This window comes from Coccomyxa subellipsoidea, assembly GCF_000258705.1.
Source record: "Coccomyxa subellipsoidea C-169, whole genome shotgun sequence".
Classification (NCBI taxonomy): domain Eukaryota; kingdom Viridiplantae; phylum Chlorophyta; class Trebouxiophyceae; family Coccomyxaceae; genus Coccomyxa; species Coccomyxa subellipsoidea.
Window position 1 is genome coordinate 10,087 of NW_005178014.1, and position 25,906 is coordinate 35,992.

At 49.7% G+C, this 25,906-nt stretch overlaps 1 protein-coding gene across 1 annotated transcript; it reads left to right on the forward strand.

Annotated features, from left to right (window-relative positions):
* Nucleotides 1-17: 17 nt before the first annotated feature.
* COCSUDRAFT_55049 (putative pleiotropic drug resistance protein 3) lies at nucleotides 18-19,617 on the forward strand (the record flags this gene model as incomplete). The annotated part of the gene is made up of 38 exons (XM_005642493.1): nucleotides 18-75; nucleotides 307-370; nucleotides 751-871; nucleotides 1,810-1,905; nucleotides 2,281-2,358; nucleotides 2,534-2,615; nucleotides 3,242-3,387; nucleotides 3,793-3,868; nucleotides 4,154-4,272; nucleotides 4,550-4,628; nucleotides 4,901-5,028; nucleotides 5,792-5,876; nucleotides 6,036-6,093; nucleotides 6,641-6,818; nucleotides 6,971-6,989; nucleotides 7,198-7,274; nucleotides 8,019-8,131; nucleotides 8,831-8,991; nucleotides 9,397-9,486; nucleotides 10,015-10,188; nucleotides 11,537-11,664; nucleotides 12,158-12,293; nucleotides 12,733-12,818; nucleotides 13,096-13,203; nucleotides 13,626-13,779; nucleotides 14,322-14,431; nucleotides 14,913-15,068; nucleotides 15,566-15,639; nucleotides 16,019-16,115; nucleotides 16,331-16,395; nucleotides 16,541-16,606; nucleotides 16,908-17,030; nucleotides 17,338-17,433; nucleotides 18,042-18,082; nucleotides 18,259-18,353; nucleotides 18,668-18,739; nucleotides 18,952-18,974; nucleotides 19,177-19,617. 38 exons carry the CDS (start codon nucleotides 18-20, stop codon nucleotides 19,421-19,423), a joined length of 3,879 nt encoding a protein of 1,292 aa, XP_005642550.1. The 3' UTR covers nucleotides 19,424-19,617.
* Nucleotides 19,618-25,906: the final 6,289 nt, after the last annotated feature.

Consider the following 25,906-nt stretch of genomic DNA (forward strand, 5'->3'; position numbering starts at 1 on the left):
GCGCCGCTGGTGGAGTGATGGTGGTTGACCTGAAACGAATCACACATGACCACCGCCAGCTGCTCGTGGACAGAGGTGTGGACCTGCGCACTGTGTTGGAGGTCCTTCATGACCTTCACCCTCTGCCTCATGGTTGACGCGCGAAAAGTGCTGGTCGTTTGGAAGGGCTGAATTTCAGGTTTGCACCAGTGCATTGACGCATGAAATGCAGGTGCAGCAAAGCCATGAGAGGGTATTAGTCTGAGCTCCGGGTGAACATCTATTTGATGCTGCGGTTGAGAAGGGATTTTGCTGGCATGTGTGCAGCGCTGCAGACGAGGGACCAGGACAACGAGGCGTTCATGCACAAGCTGCGAGCGCGCATCGACAGGTGAGAGGGCTTGGCAGCGCTGCCTGTGTTGGGATCAGATAATTGGCTGCCTGCTCCTGAGAGGGAATGGCAGATGCATGTGCAGTACTGCTTCTGAGCTGCATGTAGATTCACTGCCACTCCAGCTCTTGGGGACATGAATAGACCTTCCCGCTACATGTGGATCAGCTGTGAGTGGATGACGAAGGGCTGTGTGCAGTATCCATGTCATGGCATGTCAAGTCAGCATGCCAACATGGCCATGTCATAGGGTTATTCATCGCAGATAAACAGTCTGCTCATCATGATGAGGGAAATACGAGGATGAGCAAAAATGGAGGTTTGCCGTCTTTGCAGCACCGCAGGAAGGGGCCCTCTTTGAGGATATGGCTTGTCTGCAGGACTGGAGTAGAGCTGCCGACGGTGACGGTGCAGTATGAGGGGCTCAACATCGGCGCTACTGTGCACGTGGGCGGCCGAGCGCTGCCCTCGGTCCTCAACGCATACCGCAACGCAATCGAGGTGCCCTCTGCAAACTTATACATGCTTCCTTTGGCCCGGGAATGGAGATGCTTTTGACGCAGCATATTGCAGATTCTGCAGATGGGATCCCTTGGCTAGTGACGTGGACCACCTTACTTGCAGGTAGACCCTCTGGGAGGTGACATGTTCTGGATAGCATCCTTGTGTGTCAGCACTGGGGCACCAAAGGGATTGGACATTTATGCATTTGTGCCTGGATTCCATGTGACAGCTGTGCGTAATACCCCCTTGCAGAGGGGAGGCAGACGTTCAATGAGCAATTGCTTGGGTGCAGGGGCTGCTGGTGGCGCTGCGGCTGAAGCGCAGCGATAAGCGGCCCTTCACGATCCTCAAGAACGTCAACGGAGCCCTGCAGCCGGCGAGTCCTGCGCACGTCCTGTCTAACTAAGTAACTACCGCAGATTTGATGGCGGACCTGTCGGGACCAGAGCAAACTGACCCGTGTACCTAAGTAGCCCGCGCATGTGTGCGGCCATGTGTACACCACAGTAGTAAACCCACACGCGGCGCCTTGCCTGCCGAAAGAAGAAGAGATTCACCTGCACTTGCAGAACGCAATGGTTTGAGGGGCCAGTATGATGTACTTAGTACAGCCAAGTAATGTAGCCTGAGGTAAGGTCATGCACAAAGCACAATTTGCAGATCAGGATCCAAATGGAATGCGTTAGGGGCAGACATGCGAGCAAGCTGAGGGCTGACGCAAAGTGCTCATGTGATTTTGGCTGGACCAGCCTTGCATCTGTACAACACCATCCTGCTGTCGGGTCACCCTGTTCATTACACAGCGCAGCGCATTACCAGCCGCTGCTGATGCTTTGATGACTGGAGAAGACTGGCATCTTGGACGAGTGACTTGTAATGTGAAAATATGTAGCTAAACCGCGGCCCAGCAGAGACGGGAGGCTGCTGGTGTGCAGGGGCGGCTGACGCTGCTGCTGGGTCCCCCCGGCGCGGGCAAGACCACTCTGCTCAAGGCGCTGGCCGGCAAGCTGCAACGCGCTCCCGGCCTCCAGGTGCGGCCACGCCAATTGCCAGCGCACCCAACTTTCCTTGTGTATTTTTTGGGTTTTTTATCCTTTTAAAATTAGGATTTATGGTTTAGGATTTCGGATGGACTGATCTGAGCGCCTTTCATCGCGTGCCCAGACTTGCAGCCTGCACTTCACCTAGAGTTTTGGGATCAGAGTGGGGTCCTGCTGGGGCTACCCCTGGATGAAGCGCGTGTGCTGAGTGCAAAGTACTCCATGCCTGTCCTGGGCAACTTACTTTGCCAGATGTGATAATCAGATGCGCCAGGTGCACGGGATCTGCAGTGCAGCTAGAGAGTCCTAGATATGCTTCATTTGGCATCTGCTGGCGCATTCATGATCTTCCTGCGCCTGGCGCAGGTCGACGGGAGGATAGCCTACAACGGCGAGACCTTTGACAGCTTCTTCGCGCAGAGGACAGCCGCATACGTGGACCAGGTGACTCATCCCAGTAAGGTCTTAGGTCTCCCAAGCTGTCCCAAGCTTGCCCGGCAGTGGCAGTGCCTCACAGCAATGCCAAGGATGCAATGTGCAATTTTTAATGCACAGGTTTTGCCCCTGTCCGCTTAGCACAAAATATGACCTGACAGCTGTCAGTGTGACATGTTGCCAGGTGGACAGTCACCTGCCGGAGCTGACCGTGCGAGAGACGCTGGACTTTGCCTCGCGCGTGCAGGGGCCCGGTAGCAAACGAGGTGCGCCTTTAAGCAGGCCTTGCCCTCCTTACGGTTCTGCCTTTAATGTTTATCACATTGGGTCTGGCCTCTTAAAGTTCAGAGTTTAGGATTTGATTTGCTTGGATCACCTTTGAAAGAACCGGTGTTTTCTTGCCTTCCCCGTGTTGTTGCATTCCTCGGGAAGCAGTGAAGGCATGCTTTGCAAGAAGCCGCTGCATTGAACCCATTTCACTCCCGTGTGGAGCTTTCAGAGAGCTCCTTGAATTGGTGTTTGCTTGGCAGAGGCGCCCACTTCATTAGATTCAACATGAAGCAATGAAGATACTGCCACTTCTGTAGATGTTCCTGCATGGTGCATACTTAGCATTATCAGAGTCCAGAACATTAGGTTTTGACGTACACTACAAAACCCGCGCTGCAGCAATGCTTTGATCGCCCCTGAAGGGGTCAACGACTCCATTCAAAGCTCTCGAGCCGCTGCATGAATTAGCGAGATACCGATTGATGCCGTGTCTGAAACTGTTGTAGAGGGCTCACCAAGGTAATACCTGTGCAACTCCTCTGGAGCAACCATGCATTATGCTGCTTGGCAGCAGAGTACAAAACATTAGGTTGTAACGTACAAAGAAAATTCTGCACTGCAGCGATGCTGCGGGAGATACGGCGGAGGGAACGCGAGCTGAGGATCCAGCCTGACGCTGACCTGGACGGCTACCTGAAGGCGAGCGCGTTGAGCGGCCAGCGCTCCAACGCCGGCACCCTCCTCATCATGCGCCTGCTGGGACTCGAGGTGCGCACGCGCTCCGGTGGCTTCTGTGAGATATTAAAGAGTGATGAAAGTCTTGAGCTGGCCGGAGAGACCTGCTGGCTTGTAGGCCCTGGCAGGAGACTCATGGACATGTGCAGGTTAGAGGCCCTCGCATGTATGAAGGCTTAGACGTTGCATACTGAAGATCTATGGAAGCTACCGCATTGCTGCTGCGAGACATTCAGGAAGTTTCAGTTGTCAAACACGGGCATCCCAAAGCTGCGCAGCTGCTGCAAAGGGGGTGCTCATGACCGCCGGGGGGTGGCTTGATCTGCAGGACCTCTGTCGCAGGATGCTTCCTGCAAAGTCTTCATGCAACTGTGCCAAGCGCACAGTTTTGCATACCTTTTGTAGTGGTGAAAATAGGCTGGAATGTGCGGCTTGCAGGTGTGCCAGGACACTCAGGTGGGCAGTCATATGGTGCGCGGCATCAGCGGCGGCCAGCGCAAGCGAGTCACCACCGGTGCGCTCACCCTCTGCCCTACAGGGGTTGCTAATCTATCCTCGTGTACAATAGCATTGATGTTAACCGGGACCACGTTAGGGATCAAGGGCAGATTGAAGAAATGATTGCCCACCACTCCCATGCCAATACATAGTGAGAACATAGTGACAATCCTGAGCCAGTCTTGTGCTCTCGAGGCATGCATCCATAGCAAATCATACATACTAGCTCCTCTGCTGTAAGAGCGATCGCAACTGAGGAAATACTGGCCACAGCCATTTCAAATGCAATGACCTGGCGCAGGCGAGATGATTGTGGGCCCCAAGAAGACGATGTTCCTGGATGAGATATCAACAGGGCTCGACTCGTCCACAACCTTCCTCATCGTCAAGTGCATACGCAACATTACCAAAGCCTTGCAGGCACGAGACTTTTCACTTGCATCACAGTGCGCCAGTGTGTGCCAGGCAGGAGTGACTAAGACATCATTACTTGATGCGGCAGCAAGCTTGTGCTGGTCAAAAGAGCTCTCTTGGCAGCTAAAGACGATTGTGGGTGCAGCGTCAGAGATACTCCAAGTGATTGCTGTGAACAGCCCATCCAATTCTGTAGCTTTTATTCTGCTGCAGCATGTGTAACGCAAGGAGAGGTGGACGCTTCCCTAGCATGATTTGATTGGCTGTGGTATGTTGCATGCAGGCGACTGTGCTGATGGCACTGCTGCAGCCGCCGCCAGAGGTGTACGACCTCTTCGATGACATCCTGCTGCTCTGTGAAGGTGGTTTCTCTTGCTCCGCCACCCTGACACCCAATGCAGAGTGGTCATTCTGCACAGGCGTGACAAACACCTGCTTGTGGGCAAACGTCGCATGGTCTTCAGGGTGCCAAGGTCAAGCGCGATTGGGCTCTGTTTCAGTATATTCGAGCTCACTTGATAGGAAGCGGAGCATGCAAAGCTATAGTGAAGCTTAACTTGCTTCATCTTCTTCACCTGCGTCGCACCGCAGAAAAAAGGAGGTAAAATATTCAAAAAATGGGCTGCGGGTGCAGGGCACGTGGTGTTTCATGGTCCGCGCGAAGAGGTGCTGCCATTCTTCAGCGGCCTGGGCTTCCGACTGCCGGAGCGCAAGGGCGTCGCAGACTTCCTGCAAGAAGTCACCTCCGCCAAGGACCAGCAGGTCTGTCAAACTTCTCATATCATTGAGACCCTAAACCCTAAGTGTCAGTGTGTAATCCTACAACCTTAAAAAGCCTACATTACACAGAACAGCACGCATGCATTTGCCTACAAAAGCGCCGGGGCAAAAGGTAGCACCGCGGCACCCAAAAGTATTCTCCAGGAGAGCAAGGTTTGCTTCATCAGTGCATTTGCTGGAGAGCTGCAGCTTCCAAGATATTGGGATATATATGGATGTTTTTGCATACCGGAAAGTGGCCCTGTGACACGCATTGACCCTGGTGTGACGCCAAGGACCAGCAGATCTGCCCTTGTCCTGATGAGACCAACCTCCCGTGGGTCAGTGTGCAGGCCAGCTGCAAGCACGAGCGCGCTCTCAGAACCAGTGAGACTGATAACTCTGAGAAACTTCTCTGACTTTATGTTAGATCGATACTTTCTGAGAAACAGTCCACATAGTGCGATTGATGGTTGTTCTGAACCCTTGGCCATGGCACAGAAATAACACTGGCTGAACGATGAGTGCAATCATACCCCTTTTGTATGTGCTGGCAACTGCAGGTCAAGCAGGTCAGCCAACCTTCTCATCTAGATAGCCTTTGACAGCGGCTTAAAGGAGAGCAGAATCACATATCACTCTTGCAGACTCCTGCATCTGCTGGAGAGCCGCAGCCTCCAATTAGTGGCCAAGTTACTTAAAGCTTGGCTCCTGTGATTAAGTTGGACACTGATGTGATTCTCTCCATCTTTTCTGTGCCCTGCAGCAATACTGGGCGGACACGGCGAAGCCATACGACTTTGTGCCGGTCGCGCAATTCGCAGCGGCGTTTGAGGCGAGCGAGCGCGGCCGTGCGCTGGCGGCAGCCGCCAGGGACCCCCCGGTCCTGGGCAAGGCATGCGCTGAGATGGACCCGCTCGTGCGCACCAGGTTCTGCGCGTTCCCTGCTGACCTTGATATCTGGCGGCATTTTATCAGGGTCTTTTAGGGCCTTATTTTGCATTGCGTAGCTGACATTTTGGAACAGGAAATGCAAGGCAAACGCTGGACCCCATATATTTGCATTAAGTCTGCGTATTGAGGTGAATTTTCACTTTGATCTGTGTACTAACACTTGTGTGCTGTCTGTGTGCAGGTATGCGCTGGGCGCTTTCCAGATGTTCAGGTGCGCGCATTTCTGCCCCGCTGATATCAACTGTCCTTTTCATATGGAAACTTCCAATTTATAGAAGGATTCATACTCCATAGCTTAAAGCACTATCCTCTCGGGCTCTCTCGGCATCTTATTAGCATTCGGCAGGCATCAGAGCTCTGTAGCACCCACCTGCTGTGTATAGATGACCATCCTTGAAATTGCCTGTCCAAGCCTTTGACACTTCTTCCAGTCCTCTGAAGTGCCAAGCCATGTGCTGCCTGGTAGCAAGACTTCACTATCCTGCATGATAAGTAACATTCATGGAAAATATGTTGTTTTTATTCCGCACTTTTCCAGCCTTCCAAGGCTAGGTGCGCTCCATCAGCATTTCTACAGAGTTCGCCCAAACTTCCCTGCCTTTACATTTTCTCCAGAACAGAATGTTGCAAAATTAAGGCAATGGCTTCACTGACTGCGCAGGGCGCTGGGCCAGCGGGAGGGTGTGCTGATGCTGCGCCACGCGTTCACCTACAAGTTCCGCACCGCCCAGAACCTGTTTGTGGCATTCGTGGCCGGCACGCTGTTTGCCAAGCCCACCATGCACACCGACACTGCCGCCGACGCCATCAAATTCTCCGGCGTCCTCTTCTTCGCGCTGGTGAGCGCCGTGCCCTTTAGTGCTCTGTTATGGCATAAATGAGCGGTGCTCTCCTGCTCTCTGTTGTGGCTCGATGTGAATTGCTGATAATGGCATCAACAAATGGGTACTTCTTCCCGCAGAGTCTGACAAGTGCTTTTTTTTGCTTGCAGGTGCAAATGCTCTTTGACGGTGAGCTGCTCAGCGACTCCTCAACTCTGGCGTCACATTCACAAATAGGCCCTCTCCGATCTGGCCATGTGCTGTCCTTGATAATCAACCTCTTAGCTTTGCAATCTACCACATACAACCCAACCCAGGCTGGCTGTGACCTTCTTGCAAGTTTCACACTACTGGGCATGGACGGTGATAGTCTGAGGGAGCTGAAGCACGTGCGCAGGCTTCTCGGAGATGAGCATGCTGATAGAGTCTCTGCCGGACTTCTACAAGCAGCGCGACAACCTCTTCTACCCGGCTGTGAGTCCAAAATCTTTTTTATTGTATGCACGGCCTTAGTGCAGAGTGTCCAGTTGCCACGGTATGTGCCAGTGTGTCAGGTTGGACGGGTTGCCGCATGCACCAGAATGCTAGCTGATGACATGTTCCTGCTTTCATGTGTCAAAGGAGACAACTGTCTTCTATGACCTTGAATATTTCGGTGTTCCTACATGGCCTGTATGCAGAGTGTCAAGCTGCCAAGTGCACCATAACGCTACCTTATACCATGTCCCTACTCTCATCTGATATAGCTGTCCATTCCAGCATTACTGCCAGATAGGCTGTCAGACAGGCTATGAGTCCCTGCACGGCCTCTCTGCACAGATTTCAGCTGCCACGTGCAACAGAGTGCCAGCTTATACCCTTTTCCTGCTTTCATGTGTCATGGGAGGTAGCTGTCCAATGTTCAGAGCGTCAAGTTGCCTTTAGCATCAGATGGTCAGCTCATGATATGGCCCTGCTTCCACATTGGGTAGGGTTGAGTGGCCACTGGCTTCCATTTGTCAAGGGCGATAGCTGTCATCTACCGTGACCGGGGTGTTTCTCTGCGCTCATGCTGAATGTCAGTTTGCCACATACTACAGAACTACAGCTCAACAGGGCGTCTCTGCTCCCTATCTCAAGGGAGAGCTGTCCATGTGACTAGGGTGCCAAAGTTTAGGGTGCAGGGTTTAGAGTTTATATAAATCAAAATATATGGAAGAGGAAAATGTGTGCGTGCAGTGGGCTTTTGCGCTGCCAGTGACGCTGCTGCGCATCCCCTACTCGCTGGTGGAGTCCTTCGTCTGGTCCATCATCATCTACTGGTCTGTCGGCCTCGCACCCTCTGCCGCCAGGTCAGCGCGTGACTCCTCCATACCTATTACTTTATGTAAGATATGTATGCATGGCAGATCTTTGCAGGAGGGCAATCATCACTTCCTGCAGATTCCCCAAACCCATGAGTAATACATTCTTTATTAATTAATATTATTTTGATTGTTATTTACTTTATTTCTTGTTTTTATTATTATTAATATTATTATTTTTATTTGTTGAATATATTTTATTATATCATATTGTATTTATATTTTTCCTAAATTTTTTATTTTGAGGTTTAGGGCTTAGGGTTGGGTGCGTAGGACCGGCCTATTCTGATGTGAAAACTCGGCTTTCGAATTAACTGCTTGTGATGTTATCACTCCGAGCTCTCACTTTCCATGCCTGGCAGTGATGCAACAGTTTGCGCCTCCTCCAGAAGGCATGGGTTGCATGCAATACTTTGAACTGTGACCTTTACAGCGCGTCACAATCCTGGGTGCCTGCTCCCTTCAGCAAGTGTTGTGGAGTGGAATTTCCATGCGTGCTGCAAATTCTTTGTGATGGTCTGGCGGCAGGGAACTTTGATCTGTGAGCCTTAAAGTGATGCTTCGTGAACTTGGCTGCCAGGTTCCTTCAGCGAGTGTTGAGGAGTGGCAATCGCGTGCGGGCTGCAGAGTGCTATAGATTCCAGGCTGCCACACTGTCTGAATTTGGGCATTGTGTGCATGCTGCAGGTTCTTTGTGTTCTGGCTGCTGTGCCTGCTGTCGCACCAGGTGGCCATCAACCTGTTCAGGCTCATCGGCGCCATCGGCCGCTCGGTCGTCATCGCCTTCAACCTGGCCTGGGTCGTCTTCATCCTCATCATGCTCCTCTGCGGATACACCCTCGTCAAACGTAAATACCCCTCACCTTGGTCCCTGGGTTATCACTAGTCCGCATTTTGCGTGTTTCTGTACTCACACTTGACGTTGCTGTGAATGCACAGCAAAGTCCCTCCAACAAGCATGCCCTAGGAATGCATCAAAAATGCATGATGAAAAGTACGTACCCTAAACCTAAATCCTAAATAAAATTACCCTTTACAGGTCCTGCCCTGCTCTGCCGGTCTGTATTCTGTGTGGGATTGTCCTCACTGCAAAGTCACCTACTGTATTTGTAGCTGAAAGAGGGTGCCCTGGAGATGCATGATGCGCTGATTGCAAGTGAGGAAAGGTCGGCCATAAGAGGAGCTCCTTTCAGGAGTTTTAATCTTCTGTTGGCGATCAATGCAAACTCCTTGTGCCTTGGTGTGTTGTGCAGCGGACATCCCGCCGTGGTACGTGGGCGGCTACTGGGCGCTGCCGCTGCAGTGGCTCGTGAACGCCATCATCAACAACGAGTTCCAGGATGGTGAGCAATCCACTTCTTGCATCTTTTGGGCTGTCTTTCAGGCAGGTGCATGTTTCGCAAATGATTAAACGAAGGCTCTTCAGATCAAAAGTTCCATCCGGCTATCCATCCACGCAGCGGCTATCCCATTTTTTTCCTGTCTAGCAGGGTTATTTTGTTCATCCTGGCACTTTGCACGCTCTTGACAGGAACAGACCTCTCAAGACCGCTCTGAGACAGCGGCTCGGGCATTCCCTATGGGCTATATCATCATGCAATCAGCTTCCCCTCCAAACTACTTGCCGGCCGGGCGCCAAAGCCGTACAGGCCATTATAAACGGGTGGCCACTTTTCACCTAATTTTTCTGTCGACCCCAGCAAGGCCACATTGGGGCCTTCAGAATTGCCTGTGGGCAAGGTATTTTTTTTTTTTTTTTTTCTTTCATCTTGAAAGGAGTTTCGGGTTTCCCTAAACCTGAACCCTGAATTAATTGTAATAAAAAAGTGAAACCTCTAAAAACAATCAACCTCCATCTGATGTGACTGCAGAGCGGTGGGCAAAGCCGGACCCGGCCAACCCGGATCAGACGCTTGCCGAGTCGCTGTACCGGCAGTTTGCGTTCCACAAGGGGTCGGTATGGATCTGGGTGGGCGTGGGGGTCGTGCTGGGCTGGATCGTGCTTCTCAACATCGCAACCACCCTCGCCCTCATGCTGCTGGACGGTGAGTCATCTTTCTCTGATGGGAAACCTCCTGCAACACATGGCAGAGATGGCAGACAGGCACTGACCGTTGCAAGCCCGCATAGCTGTGGCTGTAGGAGCGGCATGCCTAGTAGCTTGCACAAATTGGGGCTCAAATTGACGCTTGCAAGTGAGTGAGAAGGACAGATAGGACCTGCGTGGTTTGAGGTAGGGTATCTCTTGCAGGGCTGTGACCAGGAATTGAAAGATTTCTATAATTGTATTTTGCATGTGTGTGGGCAGTTATGGGTTTGGTCTGTGGTAACCTGAAACCCCTAAGATAAACATTTCACAATTCGCAGCTATAGACGATGACAGTCTACTCATGCAGCCATGGCTGGCAGTGGGTGCCTGTAAGAGCGTGCTTGCAGGATTCTAAGAGCGATCTAAGGACGCCGCAGCTATGTTTTTGGGTGTGGTAACACACTCACAGATATTTAGTGAGGCAAGTACATTTATTCCAGGTTGCACTCACAGTGTTCCAAGCATGCAATGACACTTAGGCTTTGCTGGCTGAGCCTCGGACAGCCTGTGCTTCAAGGTCTAGCATCTCTTTTGAGATGTGACCCAACTGTCCATGTGTTCCAGAGCACATCTGGGCAGACATGTTCTACAGTAACTTAGGGTGTAGGCCGTTCAACAGTAAATACCCACAGTGTATGATTAAGCAATTGTGTCCCAACCAAGTGACAAATCTTATTTGCTGTGTCAGCCCCGGACAAGAAGCCGGCTTCGATGCCTGAGGAGCTGCTGCACGAGCGCGAATTCACGCGCACCGGCAAGCGCCTGGCGCCATCGAAACATGCGGCTCCTGCCGCGGCCGCCGCCAACGGGCAAAGCAGGGTTGCGCCTGCCGCGGCCGATGGATCTGACATAGAGATGGGCGTTCTACCTGAGGCAGCCGCTCTGCAGAGCAAGGTGCGCCATCAAAAATTTAAACTGGTGCATCCCGCTGTATGTATGACGCTATCGTGACAGGAGGTTTGCAGACAGTTAGCTGGAAGCTGTGTTCCTAGCGTGCAAGCGACATCTCCTGATAAAGCGCAGTGCAAGACAAAACCACCTATAAGATAGCCGTGGCTTTGCTAGTCGAGGTTGGGCCAGCAGACACCTTCAGTTTGATGTTGGCTGACCCGCGCGGAGTCTACATTACCAGCAATACATTGACTGCGATATTTATTAAGACAGGAAAAGCGTGTGATACTGGTAAATAGAATATTCTTAGTTAGGGTTTTGGTGTATTTAGGGTTGAATTACGAACCCTGAGTCATCGGGGGGGAAGTCAAAACATCTGTGTGTATGTGTGCAGGGGTCAGCACACGGTGCAGATGAGGTGGAGGCGTTGGCATCACGGCGGCGAACGGGGGTGGTGGCGAGCAGCAAGGGCATGGTGCTGCCCTTCCGCCCTCTCAGCCTGGCCTTCAGCCACGTCTACTACTCGGTCGACCTGCCACCCGTGCGCACCCTCATCTCGTATCTCTTGTGTGGTCTTGTTCTGAACTTTTGAGGCCAGATATATCTGCTATATCATGTAGGGTGTTTTGTTGTGCCAATTCTGAGCTTAAAATGGAAGGACTTCTCATAAATCCCAGTGAGCCTCACGTGTGCTAGCCTCACATCCCAGCAAACAAACTCTTTGACAGGATATAAAGATAATCTCTTAATATGGCCTTGACTGTCTGACACAAATGTTTGGTTCGTCGTGCCATATGTGTCTGCCGGTTAGGATGCAGGCAAGGGCCTGAAGCAACACACTATCATGCTGATGTAGTAGACAAAGTGTATAGAATGTATCCAGACCTATTTAGATCATTAGATTACTGTTTATTTGAATTTTTATTTTTTATTCTATGAAATAGAGTTTAGGGTAACTGCATACCCTAAGAACTTAAAAACCCAAACCATGTGATTATGCGCAGGGCCACCCGGGCGCAGGCGAGACTGTGGAGGGCGTTTCTAAGCCGCAGCTGACGCTGCTGACGGACATCAGCGGCGCGTTCCGGCCGGGCGTGCTCACCTGCCTCATGGGCGTGTCGGGGGCCGGCAAGACCACGCTCCTCGACCTGCTCGCCGGCCGCAAGACTGGTGCGCGCGCAGATTGCGTTGTTCTGCGATGCATGTTCGACACGGTTCAGCAGCCCTGTGTTGAAAAGGCCATTGTTGCTGCAAGAGGGTGCTCGCCAGCCGCAAGACCGGTATCCGCTGCACCTGCCGTTGTGCTGCAGTGTGCATGCAAGATTTAACAGCCCTGACTAGCAGTTGGTCATGTTGCTGCAAAGGGTGCTTCCCAGAAACGGAAAGCAACCTTAGGGCGCTGCCGTGCGTTTAAATGTGGTGATGTGCTCACAAAATTCAGGCGGGGCAACGGCAAGCTTCATGATGGGATTCATTTGTTTCTTTCCGCAAAAGCAATAACCCAACCACTTGAGAATACAGAGATCTTGGACCTCGAGTGAGTGTTGAGCTCGACATGGACAGCATGGTGCATTGAAAAAACAAAGAAAGCTGTCCATTTGACCCACAGGCGGCTTGGTGCGCGGCGCCATAACGGTAGACGGCCACCCCAAGGAGCAGGCCACCTTCGCGCGAATCTCCGGCTACGTCGAACAGGTGCAAGGCACTCTGCTTCGCTTGCAACATTCCAATATTATTATTATCATTATTATTGTTTTTGTTATCGTTATCATTAATACATTTACATAAAATAAGGCATGCACTATGCTTCTATCAGAGAAAGTGTGCCTCTCCACTTAAAAGCACAGAACGAGTCGGCCCCTCCTCTGATGCATGCCCACTGCTAAAACGTAAACCGAGGAAGCCGATGCCCTGCCCGCAAAAGTGAACAAGATTGAGTGCTCAGAATGTCCCGCTCTGATGTCGCACGCAGTTTGACATCCACTCGCCGGCAACAACTGTGCGGGAGGCGCTGGCATTCAGCGCAGAGCTGCGACTGGCGGACGTCCAGCCAGCGCAGCTGCACAGCTTCGTCGACGAGGTATGATGAATGCTTTTCATTCCTGCTCACCAGACCTGTCACCTTGCTCGCGTGCTTCCACATTCGCGCCCAGTCAACAGCAGCTCCGAAGCGGATTTGAACCAACGACCTAACGGTAACAGCCGTCCGCTCTTCTACTGAGCTTTTAGAGATCCCTTTTCGAGGAGAATTGCACTAGTTTGAAAGAAAATTTTTGTTTTTTAATGATACTTTTAGTCGGAGCCTTTCATTTTTCCCGCGTTACAAAGGTCGAGAGCAGTGAAACATTTTCTTAACTCATTAATCTAAGTCGAGCTCGAGCAACCGACTTAAATTACTAATTTAACATTTTCACCCCTCCCCCCCCTCTGACCTTGCAGAGTTGCTTGAATCGTCAGCAAACAAATCAATGCTTTCTCAAGGGGAATCATGCATGTGTGCAGGTGATGGAGCTGATGGAGCTGGGCCCGCTGCGCAACGCGTTGGTGGGCGTGCCCGGCCGCAGCGGCCTCTCCGTCGAGCAGCGCAAGCGACTCACCATTGGCGTAGAGCTGGTTGCCAACCCCTCTATCGTCTTCCTGGACGAACCCACCTCGGGTGCGCATGCTCACAGGGAAGATTTTAGGGAAGCCATAAACGAGCTTTCAGGCTGAGACCTTTCGGGAGACACCTGAGCAGTATTGGTCTTGGCTTGAGGTCGCAACTTTTGTAATGCGGGACTGGAGATTCTGCAGATAGATACTGGATATGGTCATTGATTGCGCACATCAATTTTGACAGAGATTGCAAGTTTTGTGGGGCTGTAATGGCACCTCTGGTGCGCAGCCGCTCAGGGGAAAGCTGTCCACACTTGGATTGAGGCTCATTCAGAGACTGTACAAAGGTGCAAGTTCTGTGGGGCTGGACTGGAGATGCTTCTACTAGAGCAATTATAATACAGCTCGCAGCACAATAAGCATGATTGGGATGGATGCACCAAGTTTTATGGCGCTCCAAAAGGCCTGCATTCTCAACGCTCACTGAGGGTATTAAGATTATCGGTTGAGAAGCGTGTCCGCGTGAATTGTGTCCGCGTACGTAGCCCACAGGGATCTTAATCAATAATGTCTCATTACTAAACACCTGTTGCACTGTGTCAGGGCTGGACGCGCGTGCGGCTGCGATAGTGATGCGCACGATCCGGAACACGGTCGACACCGGCCGAACCGTGGTCTGCACCATCCACCAACCATCCATCGACATCTTTGAGGTGGGGCCTTCACTGACTTATATCTGCCCTATTATAGTGTAAATATAGTTTAATAAAATATATTAAGCAATGTAGGGTCACACAATATAAAGATATGTGTAACCCTCAAAATAGTGTTACCCAAAATCAAAAATATAGAGAAAATGAATTATATAATATAATTTTTAAATTCTAAAAGCAATGCCTGTCTGCCACAATGGACACATCTTTCCTAAATCTAAATTAACGGTTTGAAGCCCTTATATGACATTTTGCCTCATGTCACGCTAGCAAGGACGGTGAAGACATAGATCTTCAAGCTTGAAAATCAGTACTACTTGACGCAAATTAGGCTTCCCTGGCTGGCAAAAATTAGCATAGCTTTCTAACTTGCTGCTACCAAACATCTTTCCAGCAATTTGGACTCCAAAACTACAGAACCCACAGTACATTGTCCTTTTAGGTAATTTCTGCTGACATAGTCCTTGTCTCCACCCCTCAGGCGTTTGATGAGCTGCTGCTGCTGAAGCGCGGAGGGCGAGTCATTTACGGCGGACCCACGGGCGACTGCTCGCGGCTTCTGGTCAGCTACTTCCAGGCCGTGCCGGGAGTGCCGCCCGTGTCAGCAGGGGTCAACCCAGCCACCTGGATGCTCGAGGTGCGTTGGTGCTGCATTCAAGGGATATTTTGTGGGGTCGGTCTTTACTCGATGAGATTATTCTACCCTAGTGAGATGTTACAATGGTGTCATCTCTCTGAGCTGGGCATCTTGGCACGGTGGGGCACTCAGATTTACACCACTGCAGTAGTACTTGTAAGTACTTGCAAGGCGCGCCCCAGTCACTGAGTGCTGTGTGGATGTAGCGCCTCAAGAGAGAATGAGAAGAAGCTAAAGCAAAATGATTGTGGATGTATTTGCTTTGTTCTGTGACTCTAGGCTTGCTAATATAGCCTCTGGCTTCTCTTGGGCACTGGCTCTTCTCTCACTGCGCCTGGTGGGTAAATTGTGAACAAGGTGATTTTATTTTAGCTGGGCATTTGTTGTAGATATGCAGGTTTTACAGCAGCTGTGGTAATGCACAAAGGGGGAGGTTGGGCATAAGAGTAGTACTTTTACACTAACCCTCTTGAACAGATTTGTGCATATGCCGGCAGGTGACGTCGCTGGGGTCTGAGCAGAAGCTGGGCGTGGATTTTTCTGAGCTGTACACTCACTCCGATCTGGCCAGGTGCTCTTTCTGATGCCTAACCTGGCGCTGCATCCTGCGCTGGTGACAGGACCATATGCAGATAATTCTTGATTTACTGGTGTGATAAGTTTCGAGGCTGTGTTGTGAGCTGGCCAGGTACATTTCAAGGAAGCCAAACCCGGCCCTGCAATTGAAGTGGTTGTAGGGCTTTATGCTGACCTCAAAAAAAAATCAACAAAAATATAAGAAGCTTTCTAATTGTTCAAAAAATGGTTAAAGAACTACACCCTGGCTGGTTGCAATGGTGCATTCTTAGACATATAACCATCTTATTTCTGGCTTCATCACAATTTCACGTCGTACTGGCAGCCGATCACCTTGATGCTGTGCTGAAGCTGGGGCATGATTCGTTTGGCAGGAGCACACAGGAGATGGTGGCGCGTCTGCAAGTGCCAGACCCCAACTCGCAGCCCCTGCACTTCGACAAGCAATTCTCGCGCAGCCTTCTTTCCCAGGTGAGCAAGATTACATGTTTTTATGGCTCCTTGGAAATACAGCACAAAACCAATTGTCTGCAGACCACGCAATAGACCTTCATTGCATGCTTTTTTTGGCTGCCTGGAAAGGCGGCACCATGACCATGCAAGAGACCACCGGTCACCATGCTGCCTTTGGCCTAAGTGATTGGTTAAGATATCTCTGGCCCCTAATTTCTTTCATTTGCCTGCAGTTCCGCCTCCTCCTCTTGAAGAACTTCACTGTCTACTGGCGCACACCCGAGTACAACGCCGTCAGGTGCGAGCATGTGCACATCCCATCCTTGCCTGCATGATTGCCTGTTTAGGTTGTGGTGGGTGTCAATGACTCATGCCAGTTGGTAGTGGTAAGTGTCTTTATTTCTGTGTGTGGCAACTCTGACAGTTGTGTCTGGTTTCAACAGGATGTTGTCAACCACGCTGCTGGGCCTCCTGTTCGGCTCCATTTATTGGCACATTGGCGGTAGAAGGTGCGCTCACTCTTGGAAGGGTCCATGAGTGATTCCTTGCTTCCGCAGCCTTCTGAATATCACTGAGAAATGTATCTAATTTGATGAGATATATCTAGCCAATATAGCCTTTCCTTCTGTAGTACGATCAATATACTTTAACAATTTTTGGCTTGTATTTCCAGCATTTGATTGATGTTGTCTCCTTCCACGGCAGGATCCGGAACAACTGCTTATCTTCCTCTTGAGCAGTGTCTTGATTTGCCACCAGTCTCGAGTCACAGGAAGCGTTCTCATACTCTGCCTCGATTTGTGCGCGCAGAGACAACGCGCAGACCATCCAAAACATCATCGGCGCGCTTGTTGTCTCCGCAATGTTCATCGGCACCTCCAACGCATCCACTGTGCAGCCGGTTGTGGACACTGAACGCACCGTCTTCTACAGGTCTGCAGCGAGCAAAATGAGCTCTATCACTAAGTGATTCAACCGGAAAATGATTTTATGTTAACTCTTGATTCTCATGTCTTCCTCAGGTGCAAAGTGGTATTTCCTGCCTGGTGTGTCTAAGATCTTTCACTGCTTAAAGATTGAATGCCGCATGAATGGGCTACTAGCTGCCTAGTAGGCCTCTCTTCGCTTCTTGCTTTTGCTATCAGTTACTTATTTGTTTGTTTGAGTCAAGCTAAAATAGAAGGACCCTAGTGGATCACATGTCCCAGAGGGTGTGAAAAGGCAATTGTGGGTGTCGCAGGGAGCGTGCAGCCGGGTACTACTCGGAGTACCCATTCGCGGCCGCGCAAGCCATCGTGGAGCTGCCATACCTGCTCGTTCAGTCCATCCTCTTCTCGTGCGCACCCGCTCTCCACATTTCTTTGCTGGCAGAATTGCTGTGCATTTTCGGCCTGAATTTGTTTTCCCTTCATCTGCAGCTTGTCTGGAGACGCACGTTGCCTCTGGCAGGGAATAGCGTGTGGTAATGTTAGTATTAAAATACATTTTAGAGTTCTTTTGGGAGCCACCTGAGGGTCACTGGTCTAGTAGGCAGTCTGTCGCTGCCCATCCTCATATCAATAATTTGTTTATATTTCTCATTTGTCTGCATCCTGTCCAAAATTTGTGCAATCCTAATACCGTATTACTGACTGTTCAGGCCCCAAAATGCCTGCAAACAAGGTGGTGCAGTACCAAATAGCTCAGAGTACTAATGATGATAATAAGCTGTTGCCTGGAGTTTTAGCAAGAAATATGTGCATGGTTTGCTTCTCATGTGATGCTGTCCCGGAATGTCTTGTCAGAACATGCCCAGTGCCCGTTGTGACACGCGTGAAGCAATTTCCTTGTGGGGGATTTGATGCCCAGTCCACTAGTGGGCATAGTACTTGAGTACTTGAACGGCCAAGGTCTTGGGAGTGAATGCCAAATGTGACTGTGACCAAAGTGCTGCTGTGCTTACAGGGTGACGACATACTTCATGGTGTACTTTGAGATCAACGCAGGTGGGTCCCGCTGTCACTCGAACCTTCTCTCAAAATCAAACATTGAAGCTGCTGTTATTTCTGCACAGACCGCCCAATGTCCGGAACCCTTGAATTGGGAATCCCAGCAACAAGGGTTCTCGCACACAGACAACATGCAGACTGAACTTGATCTTCGCCTGCCCACTTTTGCGCAGGCAAATTCTTCTGGTACGTGCTGTTCATCTTCCTCACGCTAGCGTTCTTCACCTTCTACGGCATGATGACCGTCTCCCTGGTGCCCAACATTCAGGCGAGCCCTTTTTCTGTGCTAATTTCCCCGGCTTGTCTGCAGCGCACCTTATCCTGCACGTTATACTCGCAACATAGTTTACAGGAAGAGGTGATTGGTTTAGGATGCACCGCTTGCAACCCAGTTGACTTCACATGGTTCCTTGAAAGGATACGCTGAGGCAGCCAGCAGTGCAGCCTTCCCCAATCACCCGGTCAATCTGTTAGCTGCTGAGGATTCAGCGCATACTCTGACCAACAAGTGTCCTGCAACTTGCTATTCTGGAAATGGAAGTGAAGCAGGTTGTGAGGAGGTTTCTGTTTATGTGTGTGCAGGTGGCATCCATAGTGTCATCCACGTTCTATGCAATGTTCTTTCTCTTCGCCGGCTTCATCGTGCCTCAATCTGTGAGCATTCTCTGCAGCCTGCTCTGCTTGCTATCCTACTTTGTTGTGGTATTGTTTGCTGCTCATCCTCGCTTGCTTCTGAAGCAAGCGAGTCCCTGAAGAGGGCTGGAAGTGTAGCAACTTCCGCGTGGATTCTTTTGCAGACCTGCTCTGTGCAAGAAGTATGTCAAGGCTGGCACCAGTGCTAATTCTACTGTGTGTCTTTCTTGCAGCAAATGCCGCCATGGTGGTCATGGTAAGTGACCTCTGATTCTGGAATTGACCTGCATGCGTCTTGTGTCCTTGAAACGTCGCGTATGTTGAAGCAACTTTTGTGAGCGAGTGTTGGAGATGTGAAAAGTTCTATTCTGAGCTGCGTTGCAAGACCACTCATCTTATGATTCAGAGTCACCGAAGAACTTCTTGTCAAATGCATAGAATGGGTTGTGTTTGCGCAGGTACTCATACTTGAACCCGCTGTCATACAGCATTCAAGGACTGCTGGGCAGCCAACTGGGGGACGTGACCGACGAGTACATTGTTTACAACGGTGAACGACAGAGCGTTGCGCAATACTTGAAGACGGCATACAACATCGACCGGTCCTTCATAGGCTGGGACGTGTTGATCCTAGTGGGCTTCACTGCTATATTTGCTGTCATCACGATGGGCTCATTGCGCCTCTTCAATTTCCAAAAACGCTGAGAGAATCAAAGGCATGGTGAACAGTTGAACCTGGTATGATAGTCGCACTCACTTGCTGAATGCATAGATTTGTGGTGTGCGCGACAACGCTCAGCTCTTCGAGGCTTAAATTGGTTGCGCCTATATTTCATTCTAATTCGGTTCGCACAGTTAAATTTTACCTGATTATTAGTACCGTGTTGATATATATCATCAAATGTGGTGACGATTAAAATGTGATGATTAAAATGGTGAACAGTACCCAGTACCGTTGGGCACATGACGCCAGTGCGACCATAGGTATTGTCGCTCGGACCAGCAGAACGTCTCATTGTGTGCTTTTAAAAAAACTTTCAGCTGTACTAAATTCCTTTAGCATTTATCCAACTTGACGTGATCTTCAGAAATCATCCACGAACACGAAGGTCTCGACAAATTTCCGTCACAGTGTCTTGACCGACCAAGGTCGTTCGAAGAGGCCACAGGCAGACATGGTCCAAGGTAAGCGCATTATGAGGCCCGCAACGATGATAGGAGTCACCATGGTGGGTTTGCTCCTCTTCTTTGCAATCCAATCCTTTAAGACGAGTCCAAGAATGATGGCGGCCACGCTGGCCAGTGACAGATCAATTTTGCGCCAGTAAAACTTCATGTTGAACAGTCAAGGCCTGCGCTTTTCTGCCAAAACAGTTTTCTTGAATGCAAAAATATGATCTGCTTATTTTCTAGCTGGGCTATTAATAGAATATCGTGCCGGTTACGGAACACCGTTTGCCCCACTCGAACCGACAGCTCTTCCGACACGACTGTTTTTGGCCCGCCCCTTTGGTCAAGTCCCTGACTTGCTTTGTCATTTTAATTTTCCAATGTGAATCCGCATTGTCCAAAATCCGGTAGGTTGGTTCCAATACTCGCTTAGGATGGGAAACCTCCCGTCTTGCCCCGAAAGTGCAAGACGGTCCGCAACCGTCTTGCACTTTCCCGTTTCTCAGACCTTCCATCGTTTCACTGAAGTTCTTGGCAAGAGCTTCACCGTTAGAGCCTCTAGAGCAACCACTGGCAGAGCCCGACCGTGGCTCTGTGACAGAGCGTTAACAAGAGATCAGTAATTTCTCATTAATGTGTGCCTCCAGACAACCAAAATCTTCGTGGGGATGGAGAGCCTCCAGCGCCCCCAAATCGTCCAGACTATCCAATGCTGCCAAAGCCTTCAGAGCTTTTAGGTTGTATGTCTCGACCCCTGTAAGCCTTTGGATGTTCCAATGTTTGATTTCAAGCAAAATTTTGATCAACACCTTCACTTTAAGGGCTCAAGCTTGGCTTGCCTCAGCATCCAAACCTAATAATATTCTCGCGTTGTGAGGTGTGGCTATGAGCCCCTAAAATTTGTTGCAGAAAATTAAAAGAATGTAGACCATTCATACTCATTGGATGCCATCACAAGTGCCATATGGGTTGTGCAATTAGTTGTGGGGTTCTTAAACTGTAGTATAGTCTAGACGACCTAGACTGATTTTGATGGTCTAAGGGATGACCTTGCTATTGAGCATGCATATGACTGGCCATGCCATGGTGGAAGAAAAGAGGGAAGGAACATTACATGTCAACTCCTGCCGCCCAGGGCTGCTTAAATGTGGTGCTGTCAACAGCATCCAAATGATCATAACAATCAATGACAAACTTGAAGTGTGCAACACTGACGATGTCCAACAGCCACATGAAGTGCTGAACAGGCTGTATGGTCTCAGCGGCTAGACCAAACAGGTCATAAAAAGGGGATACTAGCATAGTATGCGTAAATAGATTTACACACATTTCCTGGTTTCCTTGCAAATATTACACCCCCACTAGGGCACCGCCCCGGCAACGCCGCCTCTTCCCGCCGGATCAAACGATTTTAGACTCGGTAAGGACTCGGTAGACATGTGAGATTATGCGGTTCCCAGTGTTTCCTTCGTGGGTTATAAAAGCCAATGCGGTCCTATAGGACTTAGGCCTAAGCAATTACAGAAGGTTTGTTTGTGGCCATTGGTAGGATTTTGGATGTCTGCACAAAAGCCACAAATTGGCGTTGAATTAATAAAGCACAACAGTTCTGCAGAAGCCATATCTCGCGCATTTTGAGCTACAATGTCCCCAAAACCACAAGTTCGAGCCAAGAATTGCCTCAAACCCCTATCTTCGGCCACTTTTGTGGCTTCAAGAACATATCTTGAGACCGTCTCCAGATGTGACATCTCTAAAACCACATTGGCTTTTAGCCATAATATTCCTTAGAAGAACAAGAACGAAACATGGCTTGCTTACGCATTGTCCTGGCCAGGCGGGCAATTTTCTTGTATCATCTCAGCTGAGAAAGCGCAGCTATTTACAAGTTTGCAGTAGCCAAGCACCGTGCTGTGACATCAGGCTGGCAATGACTGTGTTGCGGACATCGATCAGCAGGCATATATGTTTGCTGCTATATAGTTGCTGCTCTTAAATTGCACCCCTGAGACCTGTTTGCTCAGTTTTTCAGCTGAACTACGTCTGAAAAAGTGCCCATTGTGTCAATGCAATTCCCATCCCCATCCCAAGCACGCTGCACTTTCCGATGACACCGTGGAACACGGGATTTTTTACTGCCGGGAGAATGTCAACGTTGTAGAGTTATTCCCTGCCGGGGATCCCAATTCGACCAATCACAGCGCAGCAATCTGGTTGGTCCTCCGTATATAGCCATTTTTAAATACTGGCGTTGTCTACAATTTCAAAACATGGCTGCAATTGATAGCTGCACCTTTTTCAATGATCGTGGCGTACAATTCCTCTTTATCAATATATCCTAGGTGCCAACCCTTCGGTGAGCCATCAGGAGTCTCAATAGAGCAGTGATTCAGGAATTATAAGGCAGTATTCTAGAAAAACCTACGCACACATTCACAGAGAGCATTCAAGACGCATGTGTATACACTGAAAGTACAAATAGATGTTTTGAACGAATTCTTCTATTTTTCTATTGGATTTTCCTGGGTCAAAATCCCAACCAATCAACCAGGCTGTTAGTGCCTATTGGATCCCAATAGACACCAATTCCAAATATCCCTTACTGAAGATTTTTGTGCTCACTGGCAGTGAATTAATCAGACAAAGGTTCGTGCAAATATGACAATATTGATTACGCATATGCCAAATATATTATCCAAAAGTTGTGGAGGAAATCGAGGCAGAACCGGTTTCTGGTTTCAACCTACAACATACAATGTAGGGAATGTTGTATACTATATATATTTTAGTAAATGCGCACCTTCGATGATGTATGGGTAATTTTCCACTCTCTTTGTTCAGCATTTGCATGAAGATATTAATATCGCGTCTTTCCAGATCGCAACTCATTCTCTTTGTAATTTTTTCTGATTCCCGCAGAGCTTCAATTGTCTGCATATGTAAAAGTAGAAGGTGAGGTTTGATTTAAAGAGACTGTATTCCGACCGATACCGTAGTAATATACATTCAGCTGAACTCAGAGGACGAAATATGTGCAACGTACGAAAGTGTGAATGTATAACGTAAGCATTGAATACAAAACCATGGTTCAAATTTAAGGTCTAGGATTACGCGCTTTAAAAATGCAGCAGTGTTGAATACAAATTTGGACTTGTATGATATGCAAGGCAGACCTGGGCCCAAAAGTTTTTAATCCTCATGAGTGCTCTTCAGATTCCATTAGCATGTAATGAGGATGGGTTGCTAATGCTGCAGTCATTTAGACGCCCAATATGCAGTCAACAGTGCTCAGCCACTAGCAGACAAACTATGGAATCATTGATGAGCTTGGTGTCAATGTTGCTGTTCCAGTTGGACCACCTCAGCAGTTCCTGCTGGCTGCCCATTTCAAGAGTCCGAAGTTCATCGTACTTGGGGATTCAGGTGTTATGAAACAAAAAGGTACACCACACACCCATGCCAAATTCTAGAGATACTCTTTGTAAAATGAACTTTACTCATCGTAACAAAGGCTTCCCCTTTTGGGGCAGCATTGCCAATGACAGTGACAGGGACCGCTTGCGATATTTTCAGTCATATCCCACTATTGCAATTTTAGTCAATTGAATTTTAAAATTTACCCAAAATCGCTGGTGTTATCATGCAGTTCAATCAACACCTCAAACCTATCTTTGCATATCAGGTGCGCCCAAGCTGCTTTATTCCAACGCCAATGAAGAATGCTTTTGCAAGCTGCTTGCCGGTCACTTCACCCACCCAATGGCCAATCCCTTGCAGGAAGGTTCCCAGATAATCTGGATGCGCGTTGCACATGGCATGCGCATTGCACAAAGGGCAAGAGAAGGTCCTGTGCCCGTGCGATGCGCTGCCCTGCCACACCTCTACTTATGGTGCTTGCTTGTGCAACGCAAGCAGTGCATACTTTGGCTGCCGCATTGGAAGCGCAGACTTCAGCTGTGCACCGATTGATGCAACGGTAGCTGTGACGATATTATTAAATGTCCCACAGCTGATTCAGCGTCGCCGGCCATCCCAGCAATGACGTGCTGGTACCTGACTGCCATCCATACCCGCTTTGCAGCACCAATGACCTTGGCTATCTTCATCGGCGCGTTGGACTCCTCAGGATTGAGGGCGCTTGAGGGCCTCAAGCGCGTAAAAGCAACCCCTGGCAGTGAAATGGGTTTTCAAGTTCTGAGCTGGGAGGCGCCGCTTGCACTGCCAACATATACAGGTATGGCAAGCTGAGCACTTGCACGCCACATGCAAAATGTCAGTGATCTCAGGATCTGGCAATAATATCCCTGAAAATAAATCAAAATTGTCTCTAGGGAAGGCTCAATATTGTGCTTTGGCTTATGCATTGATGCGCACCTTGAATGATGTGAAAGCAAGGAGATCCTGATGATATATACCATGAACAGGTGGGATTCTGGTGGGTACCTTACAAGGTTACACCCTGTGGAAATTTGCTGCAGCTGAAGGTTGCAACTAGGACAAATCTTGCTTGCAGAAGATGGCTTGACGGCGAGCGGCAATGGCGACTGCTCGAGCTGCACATTGTTTCTATCGGTTGCTCTCCGATTAATTCTGGCTCTGCGGCCCTGTAAATCACGCAGCAGTGAGAGTTTATTTTAGGTTTTAGGGTTTAGTCTGAATAAAGATTCTTACTTTGAAGAAGAATTACTTCTTCGAGAGCAGATAGTCGTCAGCTCTGAGGCAGAGGCAGGCCAACTTGGAGAGGCAAACTCTAGAGATCTGGGGACAAGTTATGGGCGGCCTGCTGGCCGCGGAAAATGCTGAAGCCCCGTCCCGGCCCCCCCGCTCAAACTGTTCTATTTGAAGGTCAACCTGATAGCCTCATTGGGGGGCTGCGCCCCCCAAACCCCCCCTTGTCGTCTCGATCATTGTGCATAAACTGTACTGAAGGATTTTTTAATGCCTCATTGGGGGGGCTGCGCCCCCCCAAGCCCCCCCTTGTTGTGCCATCGAGTGGGCAATCTCTTCTAAAGATTACTCTGACGCCTTATTGGGGGGCTGCGCCCCTCGAAACCCCCCACCGCGTCGCATAAGACTCTCTTGACGTCTTCACTACATAGCAGCTGCTCTCAAAGTCCCGAGGAAGTCTTTCAGCGAAGAATCGCACGTGGTAGCACGTGAATCACTCTGAAAGACGTCGAAATAGCTCAGGAACTGGGATGAAATGGCAGCACCGCTCTAGGAGCGATCGACACAAGCTGTATCTCGGGTTCGTGACTATAAGGACTGCATTCCGAAGACAAAATAGACCGGAAATCTCTTAAGAAATTTGCTGCCACGTGGCGCTCTGTATGAGCCCCGTTTGTAACAGGGGTAATACGGGCTTCGCCCGGTGGGGGCTTCAGCAAAAAACGACCATGGTGGAATCACCTTTCTTAGGAGGTGCACGGTGCTTGCCGCAAGCACCGTGGCGGATATCAGCGCTCCTATGGGAAGGCATAGACGCTGGTGCGTCGACAGCAGACCAGACATCGGCAAGACAGGCTACAGTCCGCCAAATCCGCACAAAGACTGAATGGTGGCCAGCAAGAACATACTTTTGAAAGTTGAATTGGATCGTACATATGCGCCCCGATATCAAGGTTCTTCTGCTACGATCTCACTTGCCTCGCTGTCCTGCCAACATTGGGCAGCAAGGTCCAAGAAACGAATGAGAAGGTGCCCTAGAACCTACTGCTAGGTAGTACCGTGTCTTCGCCCAGATATCAACATTCATTTATAGAGTCTGGGGTCGAACAATTCATGTCATCTGCACGTTCTCATCTGCATGCCAGAGGCGTGGAACAGCCACGACTCCATGCATGTTTTAGCATTCTGATGGCCGCCCCTCTACCAGTGTGCATGAACGTTGATGATCATGATGAGAGACTTTTACCGAGTTCAATATCATGATGATCATTAGATGCCCTTACGATCAGGCTGAATTCCTTAATCACATGCTACAGCATCCAACAAGCTGCCCTTGTTGGGCAGGACTCG